The following is a 19,950-nucleotide window of genomic DNA, read 5'->3' on the forward strand; positions in this document are numbered from 1 at the left end:
TACTGTGGGCAACTCAGTCTAAGTACCATACTGTGACCTGGGCAAGCGTAGGCTATATGTCATCTGTATCACATAGCCAACAAGACTCTCAGGCCTGACCCATCTCTAGTACCTCATCAGCAAGTATGAGAGTTTGGATGCTCCTTTGGATTCTCCCTTGCAAATGAAGTAAAATGAAAACAATTAAAGCCCACAGAAAGCCAGAGGCTAGGGCATTCTAGTTTGCTCTGACCAAAGAGAAAATGACTAGATTATTTTTTTCAATACTTGTGCTTGAGCACAGATGCCAGAAATCTCTATTTCCCCATAGCAAGACTTCTTTTCATGTTTTTAGATTTATTTACAAATCAAATATTCTTCAAGCAGGTATGTTTTACAGGATCCTCAAGAGTATCACGAATGACAAACTGAAGGGCTAGAACTCCTTGAGTGATTATATAATCTGAGAGTTGCAAACCACTGGGATTTTACTGTATAACCCTGACGAGGATAAAAAGGAGCCCTGCATTATTAATGCTAGCTGTTTTCTTTTTTTTTTTTTTAAACTCAAGCAAAGGCACTTACTCTGAAAGCTGTTCACTGAGTAGATGTTGGGATGATAGAATCCAGGCTTGCAAATACATTTGTAGGCTCCGAGCACAAAACCAAGGCCTTTAATTGGCATGCACTGTAAGAAAAGAAAAAAACAAAAGTCATGCAGGTGATCATACAACAATATACTCAGATGTACATTCAAGCATAAAAACATTACAAGACACTGTGAGCAAGCTTCTAAGAATAAACAGGCACCCCTTCCAGTCTAACAGTATTTTCTCAGCAACTTTTCTCATAGTCATATATCACTCCAATTCTTTTTCTTGTTGCTCATCACCAGCAAACAGCAAAGACAGCTATAATCAAGGCTGTCCCACTGATAAACCGACCAAGCGCCAAATTCGATTCTGGTACTTTGACTCTAGGTGGGACATCAGACGGCTGAGTTTTTTCCTGGAGAGTTTCCAGCACTCTTTCCCAGCAGAGCAGGTAGGGTTCAGATGGCTGGAGCTCACATTACATGAGGAAGAACGTGGACACCTGCAGCCAAGCCACCAACCTTCTGCAGGCAGCACATGCTGGTGCTGGTGCTGGTGCCCCGCCACACAGGCAACCGTACCGGAGTGGAGACTGACCCAGCCAAAACAAAGCCAACAACTGGTTAGAGAAAATGGCTGCAGACCTAAATCTGACCTAGGTGAAAGAGAGCAAACCTACACCAATACAGCGCCACACTTCTAAGCTCTCTTGTCCCTTTTCAAGGAAGTAATACGTGAAGTAAGTTTTGGTTTAACTCAGCTTCACTTTTGCTTAATTTTGACATCAGGACAACCACAGCAAATTTGTTATAGTGACAGAACATCTACTGTCAGACCATTTCTGTACAACAAATAGACTCTGCCTAGTACAGAGGGAAAAAATGGTTCAGCAACATAAAGGTAGAAACACTGGTAAAATTATTTTCCCCCAGTATACCTTATTTCACTTTTCAGATCAAAGTAGGCTACTGTCTAGATGCCCTTCCCATCGGTATAGGTGTACCTATACCAACACGCCTCCATGAACAGGAACGAGACACTAGTAGTTCCTCAGTGAGCAATTGAATGATTTAACTAAAACACCCTCCGTCCTCTCATTTCCTTACGTTTCACTTGTTTGTGAATATGCTTCAATCTCTAACTGCCTGCAACTGGGAGGAAGACACAGAGGACAGGATTTAGTAAAAAAGATCTGTTTCAAAAATCAAATGCAAACCAAGGAAGGACAGTCTGCACTGACACTTAAGAAAACCTCAAATTTTTAATCTCAAATTTCAGCTTTGTGGCATAATACTGCCTGCTGCTAGGAAAGCCACTTTGCTTTTCATTGCCTCAGTTCCCCAGATGGCATTGTCTTTTCTCTCACCCTTTGCCAATCTGATGTCCATGCACACAGTGCGGGCTTGCAGGTGCTATTGGAAAACAACTAATAAGCAGGAAACTGGCATGCAAGAACACTGAAAATTCATTCAGCCTTTGTATAAACATGAAAGCAAGAAAAAACGGGAAGGTACAAGTATTTTTTCTTCACACTTGATCTTCACCCTATAGAAATGTGACTGTTGACAAGGCGGAGGATGGGAGAAATCGAAGTGGGGTGAGTGTGTGTCCAAGTCCAATGACAGCAAAACCTCTTTAACCAAGCACAGAAAAGCAGTTAAAGTAGTAGAAAGAATTTTTCAGGAGAAAATTCTGTTCTGCCTTTCTGGTTTCTTTCTTTGTAACAGGAAGGTAGACGCTGCTATAAAAACTGCATTTTCTTTTTGAAGGCAAGGAAGATAAGAAGTAGCTTCTACTGAATTCTGTGAACACCATAGCACCCCTAGTACCATATCTATTATCCATTCCCACTGAACAAATTCTTCATATAAAATGTGTCACAGGCTCATGAATCTGTTCTGCATTAAAATAAATGTTTTATTGATGATCCTTTCACACACATCCAATACTTACACCAAATAAAAGTCTGTAACTTTTATTTTATTGTCACTGATGAGTCTAGAACTTGAAAATTAATAAAATATTTCAAATGTTGTTATCTTTCCTTGGTCTAGGATGTTATGCTTGTTTCTAGTCTTTACCAGCTGTAATGCACACCTTAAAAAACAGCGGTCAGATTCAGTTTCTTGCAGACCATATAATCCCATGCAAAGGTCTAATAGGGATCAGAACATCAGTCTCTTGAAAGGAGGGAAGGAGAAGAGAGAAAGCAAGCCTAGATCCCTCTAGATGCAGCTTCAAACTCTGAAATCCCACTGTGCTCAACCCTGCATGGAAACAGAACTATTTACAGCCTGACTTTTTTAAGAAATTGCAGCAGTGAGGCAGGGAAGAACACTAAATATCATGTGGCCAAAAATGGGGAAAATGCTTTTCCTGGAAAGAAAAAATTCCCCTCTTTTTACAAACAATTTACAGTTAATATTATATTAACAAATGGTGGTAAACATTGTGGTGAAAAAGGTAATAGATAAACTGAGTAAGAGTTCGCTGGTGTACAGAAGGAGTTTAGCAAACAAAGTTCAGACGGTGCTAATAACGCCAAGGTCACAGGTTCAATCCCTGCTCACTGCAGGGGGGTTGGGCTCGATGATCTCTCAAGGTCTCTTCCAACCCAAAGCATTCTATGATTCTATGATTTATTTAACCAAGGTTCTTTTATCAGATACAGAGACTTTTCCAGACTGGCTGTGGGTGAATCTGCACAAGACATGGCAGACACATGCAAGCAACTTTTGCCCTTGCCCTGGCAAGTGGCACCCTGGTTCCAGTGACCCCAGTGGCACCCCAGAGCCCGAGCCCCGCAAAGCTGTACTAACTCAGCCTCGGCAGCCCACAGCATCGGTCATGGGCTTCAGATCGCCAGCAGCGCAGAGACTGAGCAGCCCCCAACACACCCTGTAGACACAGCCAGTAAAATATTAATCTGCTGCTAAGTTACTTAAGATTTGATCCATATAGAACTTAGCACTGAAAAAAGCAGATGTGTGAAAAATATCCGCCTCCACATATAAGCAAAGAAAGGAAGCATAAAACTGACCTGGTTACAGATTTCATTATAAATGTGAAAGCAAAGCTGTGGGAATAAAACCACCATATTCCTGAGTATTTTTTTTCTTCATTAGCGGCCACCAGCTTTTCAAAATTCATAAGAGAAGCTACCTTAGGTTAGACCACAAGCTCCGTCTAGGCTTGTATCACTTCTCTTATGTGCCCAGCAGCAAGTGCCGAGGAAAACAGTGAAAGATACAGGGTGGCTATCAAGTAAGCCTTCCTCCAATATGCCCTTCAGGACATCATACTCCTAAACGGAATTTACATTGCTTTAACTTCCAGCCATTAATACTTACAGATGGCTTGGTTACAATTCAGAACAGGTTTATCATAATCTTTGCTAAAAAGAGAATAATAGGCATCTGTACAATTCACACCGCACATTTATTCCAGCTGTTTGCTCCCTGGTTTGCAAGTTTATACTTTCAGCTTTACAATATTTGTATAACGTGACCTAAGTTTAACATAGTATACTTTAAATTATACAGTCAGCTCAAAAAAAAAGATATACAATGAATACTTATCTTGAAGTTTTTTATAAGTAAACAGGTCCTGAATAAATACAGACACATCATCTAAACCAGTTAAAAAAGGTTGTTTTGATTTCATTTTTATGCTGTTTGTTGTAAAGGACAAATTTGGAAAAATCTATTGTGAAAAAGAATATATATACTGGAAAGAAAATACATCCTTCAAATAACCTGTGCAATTGCTTTGGAAGTCTGAGCCAAATCTTCTGGCTGAAGAGAGGCAAAGCCCTTCATCAGATCTGACTAGCCAGAAACCAAGTGACAAAGTACTCGGCAGATACACAAAGCAGGTGTTACATCCACACCAGAAAACAGAAGGGAAGAACAAGGCAAAAAGAAGCTAGTAGTTTAAAAGAAAAAGCGTGTGGCTTCATGTCCTACGTGTAATTTAGAAACTTAGATAAACCACCAAATAAATCTGGTCTGTGGCATTCTGGAGCAGAGGGGTTAAACCAGTAATTTTAGACTTGAAAATGAAAGAAAAAAGACAAACAATGCAGTCAGCCTTGACTTGGGTATTTCAAGCTTTTCAAAGAGCATCTTTCAAAATCTGTATTACCACATACACAGAGTGATGGGGATGTCTCCCTTTTCTAAAGTCAACTCCTTGTTCAAAGGATAGAATAAAAGCAAAGTCATGATAGGGAAAGCTTAGCAAAAATAATACAAATAAGCTCCCATTTCTTTGCTCTGGTTTGGGGCAGCATGTAGGGAAATTCTAGAAAATACTACGAATAGATGAGCCATTTTGTGCCTGGCACATGATGGCAGCTGGAGCAGGTTGGTGTCCTGTGAAACCCCAAGAGTTCCTTTCTGATCCTGTTTACCATGTTGTCAAGCACTCTCACTCATAAAAATAAATGAAAGAAGATAAAAGTCAGAGCAAAATTCTTCCTGCTGAAGTCAATGACAGCTTTGTCCTTGAAAAGCCTTTACCTGTTTTATTTTCTCATTTCCTTTCTTTTTCAAGAGCAGAGTTTCGTGTTAAGTGTGTTTGCAGCCTCGGAAGTGAACAGTGAGTACATCCAACGCATCCAAGGTCCCGGTGCATCACCCCCAAGCCTCCCGCTTGCCTCCAGACAGCTCGGGAGGCCGCCAGCCTGCCAACAATGCTACTCATAAGCTTTTTCTCTTCAAACACAACATTTTGTTTCAAAAGGACAGGACAGGGCTGGCTACTCCATAATTTGCACCACAAGGTTACTTGATAGGCCCCTATAGCTTTTCTCCTCCCTTCTGAGTGCATCGGTGGAGTTAATCTTGTTTAAAATCAAGTTTAAAAATGTGTTTTCCAACAACAACGTACTTAAAATGACACCAAATTGTTTAAATTCTGAGTCAGACAAAGCACAGTAAGAGCTGATCTGAATCAGCTCAGAGCAAAGGTAGCCGTCAGGACAATATTTGTCTCAATAGTTTGAAGCTTTGCTAAAAACTCCCTGCTGCTTTTTAACGTGATTTTTTATTATTTTGGTCTTGTTAAGCCACAGGACCAGCGTAAATACTGATGGTAAGGAGTCTCAGCTCATTCACACAGATAATTACAAACTACGTGTGATTGCTAAAGTTAAAATGTCTGATTTTTTGTTAATCTTTTCATTAATCTTAGTCAAAATACTCAGAAAATGAAACAAGTTATCAAGTTATGGGTTTTTGTTAGGATATATTCACTACTACTGACAAACTGTGAACAGAAAAGTTAATGTCAAATCATCCCCAGTTCAAGCAGGGAAACACTCATTAAATGTAAGAGACTGCAGCCTTCAACTTCTAATTAACCCCTTTTGCAATGTGAATCAGTTTGGTTACCCAGCTGTATGTCTGAGGAACCCTAAAGGATTCCCTTCTTGTTCTCCATGACTCCTAAGATGCCAATGTTATCAGCACATTACTGGACAAACATGGCAAAAATTCCAGTGCTATTGAAAAAATAAATAAATAAATTGGTGGAAATGTTGTGTTTTGCAAAGAAATGGAAGAGACATCAGAAATATATACAAATCACAGTACTTGCTTAGAAGACAGCGAGAGAGGAAAAAAGGTGAATTTAGCAGTATTTGAAAGCAGGTTACTTGGGGGGGTGCAACTAAGCAGCAAAAACGTCATCATCAGCTGTTGTCATGCATATCGAGAACCCAAGGTCATCTTACAAAGTGCTTCCCACAGTCCAGATCCTTTACTGAAGGATGAAAGCCCAACAATTACAGCAATTTTCAGAGGATGGGTAGCTTGGACACTCAAAGGTTCTCAGCAATGACAGTGTTTAAGATGAATTTTTCACTACTCCTGAAAATACCTGTGTAGGCTACAATCAGGCTACTTTAAAAAAAAAAAGATCTTTATATGGCAGACTGGAATTGTCATTGGTAACCTGAATATCATTTTAGAACCATCGAACTTCACTTCTGATTAACGTACTAAACAACAAAATTACAATTTCTCTTCTCCTAGAAAACTGTGCAGCAATTACAGGGGAACACCAAAGGGACTGATAATTTTATAGCCATTAAATAATGCAGTGTGATTTAATTTGAAGGCGCTTTCTCAGGGCCAGATTTCCTTGGCTTTGAGGATAAATTAAGACATTTTTTACTATTAGCACAGGTTAAACTGCATTTAGAGCAAAGTCTAATTCACTTCCTTAGTGTCTTACCTACATTAGAGAGAATTCTCTTCGTACTGCATCTCTACCCCTTTTTTCCTATCACTAGGATATTTTTGTGCTCTACACATGGGCAATAATGGAAATACCAAACATTATCTGCAGAAGACCTTCCAGAAGCTGTCAAGAAATATGCCAAAATACACATAGGTCCTTTACCTCTGGACATCTGGTTCTGCCAACTACTTCTGCATTCATCTGTGACTTGGCAGCAAGTGTTGCAAAAGTTTGCCTGCAAAATGGGCCACACAGAATTAAGAAAGTGTGACAAAACCTGCAAGAATGTGAGGCACTTCCAAAAACATTCAGTGGGGAGAAAAGCTCGTTCTGTTCCTGACCCCCATGAAGGGTGCAGTTCTGAGTAGTGGAGTACTCTTTCTCACCCATTCACATTTCCCTGAATTATTAACAAACTAGCAGAATTTTGCAATGTTTTAAAAATGCAAAAAACCTCAATTTTGTATTATTTGTTGATGTTAATTTTTTTAACCTAATTTTCACAGTTGGCCATTCACATTTTCTTCTAAAGGCCAATAGGAAATACTAGAATAGCCAGTCCAATCCAGTAACTCATCAAGAGAATTATGGAGTTTAAGCAAAGAAAACTCATTCAGAATAGGAAAGAGTAACAGAGGGTGCACAGGACTTGCATAGTTCATCTCACAGAAGAGCATGGCCGAACGTCTTGTAGACTGAACCGGTCTTTAGAAAGAGCCTGACTGTTACAGTACGGCCAGCGTGGATAGCCTGCTGGCCCTGCTATTTGGAAAGGGAAAAAATTTCCTATAGTTCATCCAAAAGCTACCAAATAGCTGCCATAATCAATGGCTAATTTAGATGCATAATTCAAAGAGGAGAATAAAATGGTGGAAAACAGTGCACAATATTTTAATAAGTTAACATGGACAGCCTTGCTAAACCAACATTTTCTAGCCAGCTGCTCTATCTGTCATTTCTATTGTATTTCCCAGCAAACGTTAATGTAATTACTTTTTGACTCTTAAACATTATTTTTAGGCGGATTCCACACACTAGCAAGACATATGTGATCACATTGGAAACTGTGTAACAGTTTGTGTGTGTTTTCCCAACCCACAGTACCTTTTTGGACCTACTGACTGGTTCCAGGCCATGCAGTAGGGGTGAGAACCTTGCTAAGTTCCTACAAGCTTCATGAAAATAACATCTGGTAGAGAAGAGATACCTTATCAGTGTCCCTGCTGAGGGAGAGACTACATCATGAGGACATACCTTTTATTAGACACTGGAGAATGCTCTTTGAAATGCCATAGTCACAAGAAAAGCTTCAGCTGGCACTGGTGCCTTCTTAGACGTCAGCTAACAGCATAAGAAAATGCATTAGGAAATCAGGCTACAATCATCTGATGTTCCTGTTCCTTGGCATTCAGTCCATCTTTAGGACAAGTTGGCCCATTTTTCCAGAGGCTTTAACTACTCAGGACTGCTAGAAGTCTTGAGTTGAGTCCAACTATGTGAAGTTGGATAAAACATGATCCTATTTGCAAAATCATTTCTCACGGAAATTCTACTTCAGCATTTTTGTATGAAACATGATTGAGAAGACGGCTGCACAAAGGATCCAAATTTTAGTATCTTTGCTCAATTTTGCAGCATTTCTTCCTTTTATATTAAGCGCAACATTAGACAGCAATTGAAGGAAAACACCCACCTCACTGGTACTTGAATGAAGACACAGCAATATTTATCACAAAACTGAGTCTGACACAGTGTATTAAATGAGTCTTTCTGTTTACTTGGTGGTCAATGGTAAAACAAAACTCCCAGCTAGATTCTGTCCATCAGCAGCATGCATTTTAAAAGCATATTTCTTTCATGCAAGAAGACAGTCAAGTCCTGCAGCCGTGACTGCTCTGTCCACAGCTTGATCAATATCCTTTTATTAATTTTGCTTTGTTCTGGATTGCAGCCTCTACAGTTGACAATGTGTCAGCTCATCAAAGTTAATGTTGCTTACAAGACAGTATCAGAATTTGAGTTTTTCTACTTGTCAAACATATCTCCATGTTCCAGCCACAAGTCTCCCATCCTCAAGGTTGGGCTGTCTCTCAGAACTGAAGTTCAGAGCACATTTTCTAGGTTTAACCTATGATCTGAGCTCTGTTAAACTAGAGAGTCTTCTTGATTGATTTCAAGCTCATCACCTGGCTTCTTTCCCAATTTCATCTATCAAAGGAAACAATGATTTTGTGACAAAGCCATCATTCCTCCTCTTGTCCAAGAACACCGTAGACCATGGTCTGTCAGACCGATGTTCAAGCACCATCATAAGGGTGACATCACAGTCAGAAGCAGCACCATATTATTGCTGTCAGAAAAAATTCCCCCCAAACTCCCATTACTTGACAATACCAGCTTCACACTGATCTTCACAGCTTGGCACTAGAAACTCACTCATTACAAGGTACAAGTTTCACAGAGGTGTTGCATGTCCCACTAGCACCATGAAAATACAGCACCCACTATTTGCCAGCTATTTGCTAGCTCATTCAGCCTCTTCTTTAGTACTGGGCAAGCACAAGGGTTTTAAAAAATGCATTTGGGCAAGACATATAGTTATAGGTTATAACTAAAATGAATATGAAACAGCAATATACTTAATAAATTAATACCTGTCTAGTTGCTTACTGCTTCTCATCCAGGACACCAAAGAGAGATCAGCCATGAGGGTACACCATGAAATCCTGTTTTTTGCTCTGAACACTTGCTTTCTTCTTGCAACCTTTATCCACTTGGAGGATAATGCCCTAATTTTGAGTAGTAACTGTCCTATAGGTAAGCCCTCACTTCTAGGTCTAAGGCTAGCCAGAAGGCTGGTGATCCAGCTCCCTATATGGAGACACCATATTCTAGACAGACACCCTGAAAATCTTTCCTCTGCTCTTCTGCTTCTCTTATGTCAAACCTAGATTCTTACTTTTTATCCAAAGCCAGTGTAGCCTTGATGACTCATATCTCACTCCTCCATTGCTTTCTGGAGCTGGAGGGTTTGGCCATGAATGTAAATTCCTTGGAAGGCTCTCTCTAAATGACCGCTTTTGATATTGAATGATGCTTCTCTCTGCTCATCATTATTTGTCGCTCAGGTTTGCACTTAATCCAACAAGGGTATTCCTGTACCCTGGTGATTAAAAGCCACTTTTCCTGTTCTGCTTGGCTGCTATTTCCTGCCCAAGCTGAACTCCTCCTTTATACAAAGCTACAGCCAGCCTCAGTTTAACATTACAAAAGCCACCCATTATAAAGATGTTCTCTGAAGCTCATGGCACCCAGCTTTGATACAGACCTGTAAGAAGCATTCTTACTTTAACAGACTGAGAATAAACTATTGTGTCTAGACATGTATATGAAAGCAAATATTCCCTTGTCCTGTCTCCAACAGGGAGCCCCTGTGTTACAGAGCCCTCTTGTATCCACAGAAATTTTAGGTGGGTGTCAGCTGGAGCACATCGCCCATAGCCTAACGGGTCCCAGAACTCTGCTGGGACTCTGTGTCAGTGATATGCCAGGGAACTTGATGGAGCAGCCCAGACTCACAAGTGTGCCAAGGTGGCTTAAAATCTTGGTAGCAGTCCTCCTCCATCGTCAGAGCTCCAAGCAGGACAGCTTGCCTCTTGTAAAAATCTGAAGTATAACTAATCTTTACCACAGAAGTATAGCCACATTTAATTAATCCTCCAAGATGTATAAGAATACACATACCAAAATGAAGGTTAAGTTCAAATCTAAGTTGGAAGGATGAAATATACTTTCAGTTTTAATTTGTTCAGTATTCAGCTTTCCCTCGGTTCAGCAATGCACCGGTTTTGAGCCAAGATCCCAAATGGGCAGACGGCTTAACCAATTCTAAAATGAGTTCCCTGCTAACCCCAATGGCAGATGGCAACACCACAGAGATACAAGAAAGATGCAGTTGTTCCAGCTTGCAGTGGGAAGCCAAAGAAAGCAAAGCATCAAACAATCTCTGGAACCAGAAACTCTGGAACTTTGTATTCCTTCTCCTGGCAGGGTAACCACTGATAACACTATTTGAAAAGCAAGTGACTGCAAATTTGGAAGCAAATTTCATAGGGATCATTAAGAATGTCAGAAAATTCAGCAAATTTATCTGCACTGTAATTATTTCTTCCTCAAATACTTGCAAGTATACAGTGGCAGAAGGGTAACACTAAAACACAGGAATTAAAGTGGCGTTCAGGCAGTAAGGTACCTATCACCCACAAATTCTATTTTACAAACTTGCATGAAAACTGGGACTAATGGATAACAAGTAACATGGTATATCCACTGGAGAGAAAGCAAGCTGGAGTTTTCTCTCTATTATTCAGCAGCTGCCAGGAGCTGGTTCACAAAGCATGATAGACTGGATCTTCTCTGACATCACTAAAATTAAAAAGGAAATTGTTTTCTCTTATTAATTATAGACGAAGTATACCTCTTGTTCTCAGAGCTCTCAGAAATGGTGAAACAGCATCTGGTAGCAGTACATTGTAGACATATAAACCTCAGCAGACAATAAGATGCTTGGAAGACTTTGCCTCAGACTCAACAAAATGTCAAGTTTACTTTCCATCTGACAGAGCAAACCCATTTTATTGGAAGCCACTGCAGAAATAGCACTAAAGACCTGCCAGCCTTAATGTGACACATGCATGCACACACAAAACCCCACCCTCGCTCCATATCATCTCACTTTTTAACTCTCACTTTGAAATCACTTGAAGAGGTTGCAACAGAGTTATCACTTTTATCAAGTAGCAATATCCCCGAGACTGGTGAAGCTAAAGCCAGGACAAATGAAGGCAGAGCCAGGTCCTGTCACACATGCGTGTATTTTAGTTGGTAACATGTGGATATTATAAAGGTGACAATGGAAAAGGAAACAACTTTCAGGTTAAGAGAGAAAATGTTTGGTTAGTAACTTTGTTAACCTGCAGTTAATGGCATCAGACTTTGTTTCATATCTATAAATAAATAATCCTCACCTGTCTTCCTGGGTTAACAATTCCACAAGAACGACAACATTATAGCACACAGGCTTGTAAAATTAACTTACTGTTATGTTTTGTATTACTGCTCTCCCCTCTCTGTCCTTTCTACTCTTATTCTACTGCAAAATGCAACACCTAAACAAGGACATGAGACTTGTGACCCACCTCCCCAGAAAAGTCTCCCACCTCACCCCCAAGGAATGACACAGCCTCTCCATTCGCCTCACTCCAACAGACTCTTATTCCCAACGCTTATGAAGCTAGAGGCAAATCCAGGCACCAGCTTATAGAGTAGTCTGAAGAGCCTTCCCAGTTCAAATACATTGACCAGTACTTTTCCAAATCTTCTAACAGCACAAATGGGACACAGATTGGGTCTTCCAAATTTCTATTCTGAGACTTCTTAAAATTCCATCTCAACTGTTGGCTTCATTAAAACAAAACCAAAAAAAACCCCTCCTGAAGGTTAATTGTATTAACATGTTTCTGTATGGTAAGTGAGTTATAAACCAGCCAAGGTGGAAGACGAGGGTTTCTATTGAGTTTTCTTGAGTCTAAGGCAAACTCTCCCAAGTACTGTCTTGCTTCATAGTTTCCAGGAGGTTTCTGGATTCTATATCCAAAAGTTGTAATTCTGCAATATCATGAATGCAATCCTATAATATGATAACTATATCTGAAAGTTTTTTAATATAGTTATCATATTATAGAATTGCTTTCACTATATTATAGAAATAAAGCCGCATGAACAGGTCATGGCAGAAGCTTATGGTGAAATCCTACTCCCACTCACATCAACCTTCCAGAGAGTCAGCTGCAGAAAATGTCATGGAAAGCAAAAAAACCAGATGCAATGTTTTGAAAGCTCAAAAAAGTCAGAAACACATGCAAAAGCAAAGCACTGTTGATTAGCAGCATGAGAGCCTTGCCAAACTGCAGCACCCACATGCTTCCAGGTCAAGTTTGAGGTTCTTGATAAGGTTTGAAATGCTCAGAAGTTCATAGGCATCTGCATGTCACTCCAGGACAAATACTTCAGCAGGCTGTCAATGTGTCTTTTGGTGAACTAGTATCAATACTGGATATGTAGTCAGTATAATACCCATAAGGAAATACAGAGAAAAAAGAAAAAAAAGGAAAAAAGAAACAAAGAAAGGATCCTTGCTCTAAAATGTAATAACTTGCTCACTATAATGTAAACACTATTAAAGTATTCCTGTGACATAGAGATGGTTACCTGACAAGCTGAATTGTACTTAGATTTTGCTGTAACTCTTTGCTATCCTTATTAGCTCATTTGAGACTGCTATGCTGCTTACCCTGGCCTGTAAAAAAACCCTGTTAATATTGGCAATGATGCTGGTACTGACAGAGCAACTTATAGGCACTCAAGTTAATTATATTCAAACTAAAGTAAATTTGGGAAATGTATTTGGATGTACTCAGCATTTGGCTACCTTTCAAATTACAATCTACTGTAAACGCAGAACTTCATTTCCCCAATGAACTTTTATAGGCTTCTGTTAGAACAATTGTTCAGTTTTGGGCCCCTCAATACAAGAAAGACATTGAGGTGCTGGAGTGTGTCCAAAGAAGAGCGACAAAGCTGGTGAAGGGTCTAGAGCACAAGTCTTATGAGGAGCAGCTGAGGGAACTGGGGTTGTTTAGCCTGGAGAAAAGGAGGCTGAGGGGAGACTTTATCACTCTCTACAACTACCTGAAAGGAGGTTGTAGTGAGGTGGGTGTCAGTCTCTTCTGCCAAGTAACAAGCGATAGGATGAGAGGAAAGGGCCTCAAGTTGTGCCAGGGGAGGCTTAGATTGGATATTAGGAAAAATTTCTTCACGGAAAGGGTAGTCAAGCATTGGAACAGGCTGCCGATGGAAGTGGTTGAGTCCCCATCCCTGGCGGTATTTAAAAGACATGTAGACGTGTTGCTTAGGGACATGGTTTAGTGGTGGACTTGGCAGTGCTAGGTTAACCATTGGACTCGGTGATCTTAAAGGTCTTTCCCAACCTAAACGATTCTATGATTCTAATAAGCAGTTTTGTGAAAGAAAAGTTCCCTGGGTAGGGACCAAATGTAAAGAAGCGAGCGGGCAATTAAACACCTCCACCTACAGAACACATCCTTCCACCAGCAGCCAGGTGATTGCCAGTGCCCCTTCATCCACCTCCAGCTGTCACATGTGAGAGAGGGGAAGGACAGGCATTTATATACTGCACCCATCATGCTGCTTCTCATTACAGTTTCCACAGCTGCAAGACAGATGACTGAACACAGAAACACTACTTTCAATGGCATTCTTTAGCCCCATACAAAATTTTACCCAGGTATTCATAGAAACTATTAGTATCCTGAAAACTGTCTCCCTCCCTAGAGATACATTACAGGATCCTCAGCCACATCTCATAACTCCTATTATAACACTCTGAAATAAATACATGGAGAGTGAAATAAAAAGAGACATCTCATCTTGCACGAATCTCTTAGTAATAAAAGTAAATACTACTGTTAATTTAGAATAATAAATGACTTGTATAAATTTACATAAATACCAACCATATAAAGTTAATATACAAGAAGAATACATGACACAGCCACCAAAGAAACATGTTGGCATGTAAACCTGCATTGAAAATAACAGAAATAATGACTAGAGTGGATATTTAAGATCACTATCAGTTAGCTATATCTAAAGCAACAATGTGTGTCTGTTTGAACAAGGAATTCAAAATACTTTACCGTAGAAGTTATCAGATCTATTAATGGCATTAATAATAACTAACACAGTTTTTACAAAATTTCATTTGGATTTTAGTAACAACTCTATACTGCAATGTACTACAGCAGTCACTCTGCAACATACGTCCTCACTGAATCACATCTTAGTGTATATACACTACATATTTTTCATTTAATATCTCTAGGTTACAAATCAGCACATTTCAAAATTGTTCTTCAAATCGGTAACTGCTGACTTGCTCAGTCAGTACCCTCAATGGATTACTTCTTATACTCAAGTCAGAATTTGGATTAAATGATGGTTTGGCAATAAGACATTTCTAACTTTAAGAGTGTAACATAGAACAACATCAAGAAAAATTCCAACAAAATGTAGATACAATCTAATATAAACATGCAGATCTTAGGGTGGAGAAGATGGGAAGAAGTCTGTAGCCAGAAGGCAGCTGGTTGGAGGAGCAGACAGGGGCTGCAGCCCAGCCATGTACCGAGGTGGTCTCCTTACCTCTCTACACCAAGTTCAACAGAGCTGATATGTGCCCTCAAAAAAATCGTGTCAGTTGAACTAGCATTTTTATGAAAACCTCTTTCCATCAGAAAACTGTAGCTAAGCTCCTCTTATTTTAGTTTCTCTCACGTCAAAATTAACAATATAGAGGAAGAGGGGAAAATTTAGTGTATCTTATCATCCCAAGGATGCCATCCACTATCTTCCTCCCTCATACTCCTTCCCCAACTTGTAATCTCTAAATCTTCCAGACAAAGCCATTTATCCTCACAGGCAATTGTGCTGCTGAACCTCAAACTACAGCTGAGGAAACACATTTGAAAGGCAAAACAGCTTTTAGTGGCATAATGTCAAAAGCAGCTGAAAATACACAGTGGTTCATCAAAAAGGACAATTCTTCAGGAAATGATTAGTGGTTATTTTCAGAATCACAATAACATGCTCAGAGTTGCACAGAACAAAAGACGTATGTGGTTTGTGTCACATGAAATTTATTGTATCAGACACTTGAAAGACAAAATGAGAAGGATCCAATTCTGTTCTCATTTGCCTTTATTTTAAATAAAACAAAATTCCAGTGACTCCAGTGCTTCCAGTCACCTCATTGAAATTACTGGCTAATGATGCTAGAATCAAATCCACTTTGCTTCATTCTGCTTTTATACTTTAATTTATACTCAATTCCTTTAATATAAATTCATTTGTTGAGACTACTAAGAAGTTATAAAACCTAAAGAACGAAGACCACTGTAGCCTCAAGTGCCACCCACAACACCAGCTTCCAGCAGATTCCAGAAGGACCAGAAGGTAGGGTAGCCTTGCTGCTATTGCCAGTTAGCAAATAACACTCATTTAGCCACATGATTTCCCAGGTCCTCATCAAATTCCAGCTTCATCAGTGAATACTCTCCTAACACTGTTTAATCCTCAAATCCTGTTTTTCAGTCCACAGTTTCAGCAAGCCCCTCTCCTTGCTGTAAAGCATAGAGTAAACCTGCCTTGAGATGCCAACCAGTTGCCAGGTTTTACCACTGAAACAGCTGGATTTCAGTGTTAGCAGGTGGGAAAAATCCCTGAGCTATTCTTGAAGTCAATAAAGTGGACTGTGGGATCTTTGAGGGGGAAGAGAGTTATATTATTGTATGACTGTCAACAGGACTTGAATTATTTTTGCTGAACACCCTACTCACTATAATCAATGCCAGAGACATTATGGAGACAGCCTGAACTTCACTGGTAGGACTAACAAAGAGGTTCTTTCCAAGAAAACCGAAGATCCTTTGGAATATCTGTTTGTAGCATCACTTGAGATGACAGAAAAAGCTGGCTCAGAACATAATGCTGTGCCATGGCCTAACTGATTCACATCATTATTAAACAACCAAAATAGCTATTTGGTTGCAAAAAAACCCCATCTCAGAAAAGCAGTGCCACTGGCAGAACTTCTCACAGCCCAGAGACACCTTTTCATTTCCAGTAAATTATTCGATTTTTACACCGCACTAACCCATAGCTGAGCTATGAGAATTTCACTGTTTCAGTAATCACCCAGATCTCTCTATAGACAGCATCCTCTCCCCTTATCGTGTAAACCCACCATACTTCTCATGTCCTAACTTATCTTTCATGCAAACTGCCCACTGGATTGGAAAGGCCATCTCCCCAACACACAGGTTGGGTTCGCCCTTTCCCCTCTCCTGCCTGCAGCCCCATTCACTTCCTTGGGAGGTTTCTCTACCTGTGCAACCTGAAATGGTGCCAGTTAAAGCTCTCTCTTCTCTGCCCTGCTTCACATATTCTTTTATTCCACTTTCCTTTCTGGTTTAAGTCATGCTTCTTAATTTATAGAAAAATTGGGGGGAAGTTGCTAAATGTTTTTAGGCCGTCATCCTGGCATTCACATTCACTACACACATCTTAACTGAATGTGTCAGCAGCTCCTTAGAAATGAAAATCGTTAGAATATTATTCCTATTAAGATCATGCAGATTTCCACCAGGACATTTTTTACGAAATTTCATCCTTTAAAATAACTTTGCAGAATTCTGTTCAACTTATTGTCCAAACAACTTACCTCTTTCACAAAGGTAAGAGGCACTCCCCACTTGACAACACTAATTTCAGGTATATTTTCTCCTCATTTGCTCTCAGAGAAGTAGGCATCATAGCTGCATATGTCTTAAAGCTACAACAGAAATTCCTTCTTTGCATGGGAGATTCTGTCATCTTCTCCATAGTGGTTTGCTTCCTACTCTGAAAGAGCCCCTCAGATTTTCATGGTTTCTTTGCTGGAGTAAGAAACTACCAAAATGAGCAAGACAATCAAAACATAGCCCTACAATAAGGTGCGTAACAAAGCTGTTATCCTGTTATCTGTGGAGATGTCAAGCGTTCCTCAGCTTTTGGAAGAATCATTTATACAAATATTTAAGCCCTCAAAGCCAACACATTTACCAATCATTTAGACATAATCATCTTGTCACTTACATACAGCTCAACAAACATGTCATTGGGGAAACCCTACAGTGTAATTAACGTTGGGTTGAATGACAACTGAAGAAAAACATTATAAGCGTTTTCATTCAAACCTGAAAGGTACTATCTAGAATGTCAACACTTGCTTCACCAGGAAGATTGATTTTCCCCATTATTATTCTTAATTGTACACATGTAGCTTTCAATTTAATTTCACTGAGGATTTTAATCGCGGCTTGGCTTTAAGGTTTTCTCTTTAGCAGTACAGTCCAAACTTTTATTCTCAGGAACACAAGAGATCAAGCCGTGTCACCTGATGGCACAGTTGAGAGATCCAATGGTCAGAAAGGAGAGAAAAGAAAGAGAAAAACTTACTGTAATTTTTACAAACCTTCAAAAAAAAAGAAACAGTAAGTGCCAATTCCACTCCAATAATCAGGATATTTTCCCAAATATACTGTCCAGTCTTCTGAAGGAACTGTGGCCTCAAAAGGTCTTATTTTGCTGTCAGTGTTGTAAAATTTCATAGCGTGAAACAACTTGCAGTCATGTTTACCTATGTTATATTTCCTCTACATTGACTGAAGAGGTGCAAGCAGAGCTATCTGCCAGTGTATCATTTTAAAATACACACACAACCGTTCTCTAAGCAGCACAACAGGCTGAAGCTCTGAGATGCAGCAAGGTCTCACCAGCACATCTGAATTCTGCATAAAGTGCTATTAGTGTCCGATTAAATATTAACTACAAGAATGTAGTTCTACAGCATTTAACTGGGGAAAGGCCATTAGCAAATCGCAATTTTTCTGCCAAAAAAACCTGAACACAGCACAATGTTACTTTCTGCCCTATTTAATATGGATCACAAGGAGATATTAAGTGGCCTGAAAGCATCAGTACCACTCAGTGGCAAAGGCTGTGGTCCACTGTCCTCCCCACTTTTAACCAGACAAAATCCTGGCTAAAAAGCATGCCTGGGAGACATGAGTACTATTTGTTTCAGCAGGAGCAAGAGGAAAATATTCCGTTCCAAAGAGAAGCCAAGCCTGTACACAGGGAGCCAAAGCCACGGCTGCTCCCAACCTCTCCTCCACCCCGCCTCCCCTCCTGCCTGATGGAGATTTTGGGCGCCTGCCCTCATGCCCCAGCTGCTAGCCATGAGGGGGTCCCCACCGACCGCACATGGACCATGGCCATCTTTCTCCAAGAGGGAAGGACAATCTCCAGCTATCCACACGTATTTTTTGCAGTCAGTTTAACCAGCAGATCCAACTGAGGACCCTTCCCACACCCCTTGCCTTGCCCAGCTGCACCTGCCTTGTCCTGGGGAAGTGCACCAGCTCTGCCCACAAGCGCTGCCGGCAGCTACACAGCTGTGACACTGCTTTCTCCCCCTAACAAACTTATGTCACGTGATGGATACATCACAAAGTCTAGAATTCTGAGGAGAGCAGATCTGGTGCCTCCGTTGAAAAATTGGGTTGTTCCTATTTTGCTAATGTACAGCAATGAGATATGGGCCAAAGGAAAGCTCTAGCACTACCACAGGCAGCGCTGAGCAAATACATTTCAACTATTATTTGCAAAATGAGAATTGTTTGGGTCATATTTAAACTACTTAGCCATCTGAATCCACTCCAGTGAAAAATACTGCTGAGGAGAGGGAGAGCTCAAATTCTGTATGATTAAAACATGGGTTCAGTAACGGCTGCAGAAATGGTAGTCTCCTACTGGACACTGAAAAACCTTGAGTACCTACACCTACCATGGTGCAGTAGGCATCACAGGTCCAGGTCCTTCCCTTGTGCTGAAGCACCCAAACTGGCATCTCACATCCCCAGAGACTGCTCTAGCACTCAAAATTTTTCTGGGAATGGTTTCTCTCAGACTCTGCCAGAACAGTGCAAGATACTGATCTCTGGGCATTTTAGTTCAGGTCTCTGAATGTGCCTTAAAAAAAGCATCTCACCTCTCAGAGGCACCCTTTAGCTACCAGGCTACTGATCCATTCACACCTCCTCAGTGCTTCCATGCCTCATGGCAGCACTTTATTTAAGTGATTTATTAAGTGACACTAGTGGCGTAGAGTCAAAGTGTAAAATTTACTTCCCATTTCCTCACACCAAAACACCCCCCTTACATTTTTTTTTTCACAAACTTCCCTCCTGTTCAAGGTGCCCTCTAGGTTTTCACATGTTTCACTAGAGCACTGAAATATTTTATGGAACTCATGAGAGCGCCGGATGGCGGAGACACATGATCCCTGCCCAAGGAACTCACAGCCCAGAGAAGCAGACAAGGGCAAGGCAGTTCAGTGTTGCAGTTATTGAGCTCTGGGAGATGCTCTTCCTGGGCTTTCCCACCTAGTGCTGGC

The 19,950-nt window shown here is 40.4% G+C and overlaps 1 protein-coding gene across 1 annotated transcript in view; it reads right to left on the minus strand.

Annotated features, from left to right (window-relative positions):
- The window catches only part of GPR158 (G protein-coupled receptor 158), a 217,075-nt gene that overhangs the window by 118,207 nt on the left and 78,918 nt on the right, over positions 1-19,950 (minus strand). Inside the window, exon 3 of the mRNA XM_075706145.1 lies at positions 565-667. Coding sequence (XP_075562260.1) covers positions 565-667 — 103 coding nt within the window. The remainder of the gene's footprint in view (positions 1-564; positions 668-19,950) is intronic.

The sequence above is a fragment of the Pelecanus crispus genome, chromosome 2 (genome assembly GCF_030463565.1).
Source record: "Pelecanus crispus isolate bPelCri1 chromosome 2, bPelCri1.pri, whole genome shotgun sequence".
Lineage (NCBI taxonomy): Eukaryota > Metazoa > Chordata > Aves > Pelecaniformes > Pelecanidae > Pelecanus > Pelecanus crispus.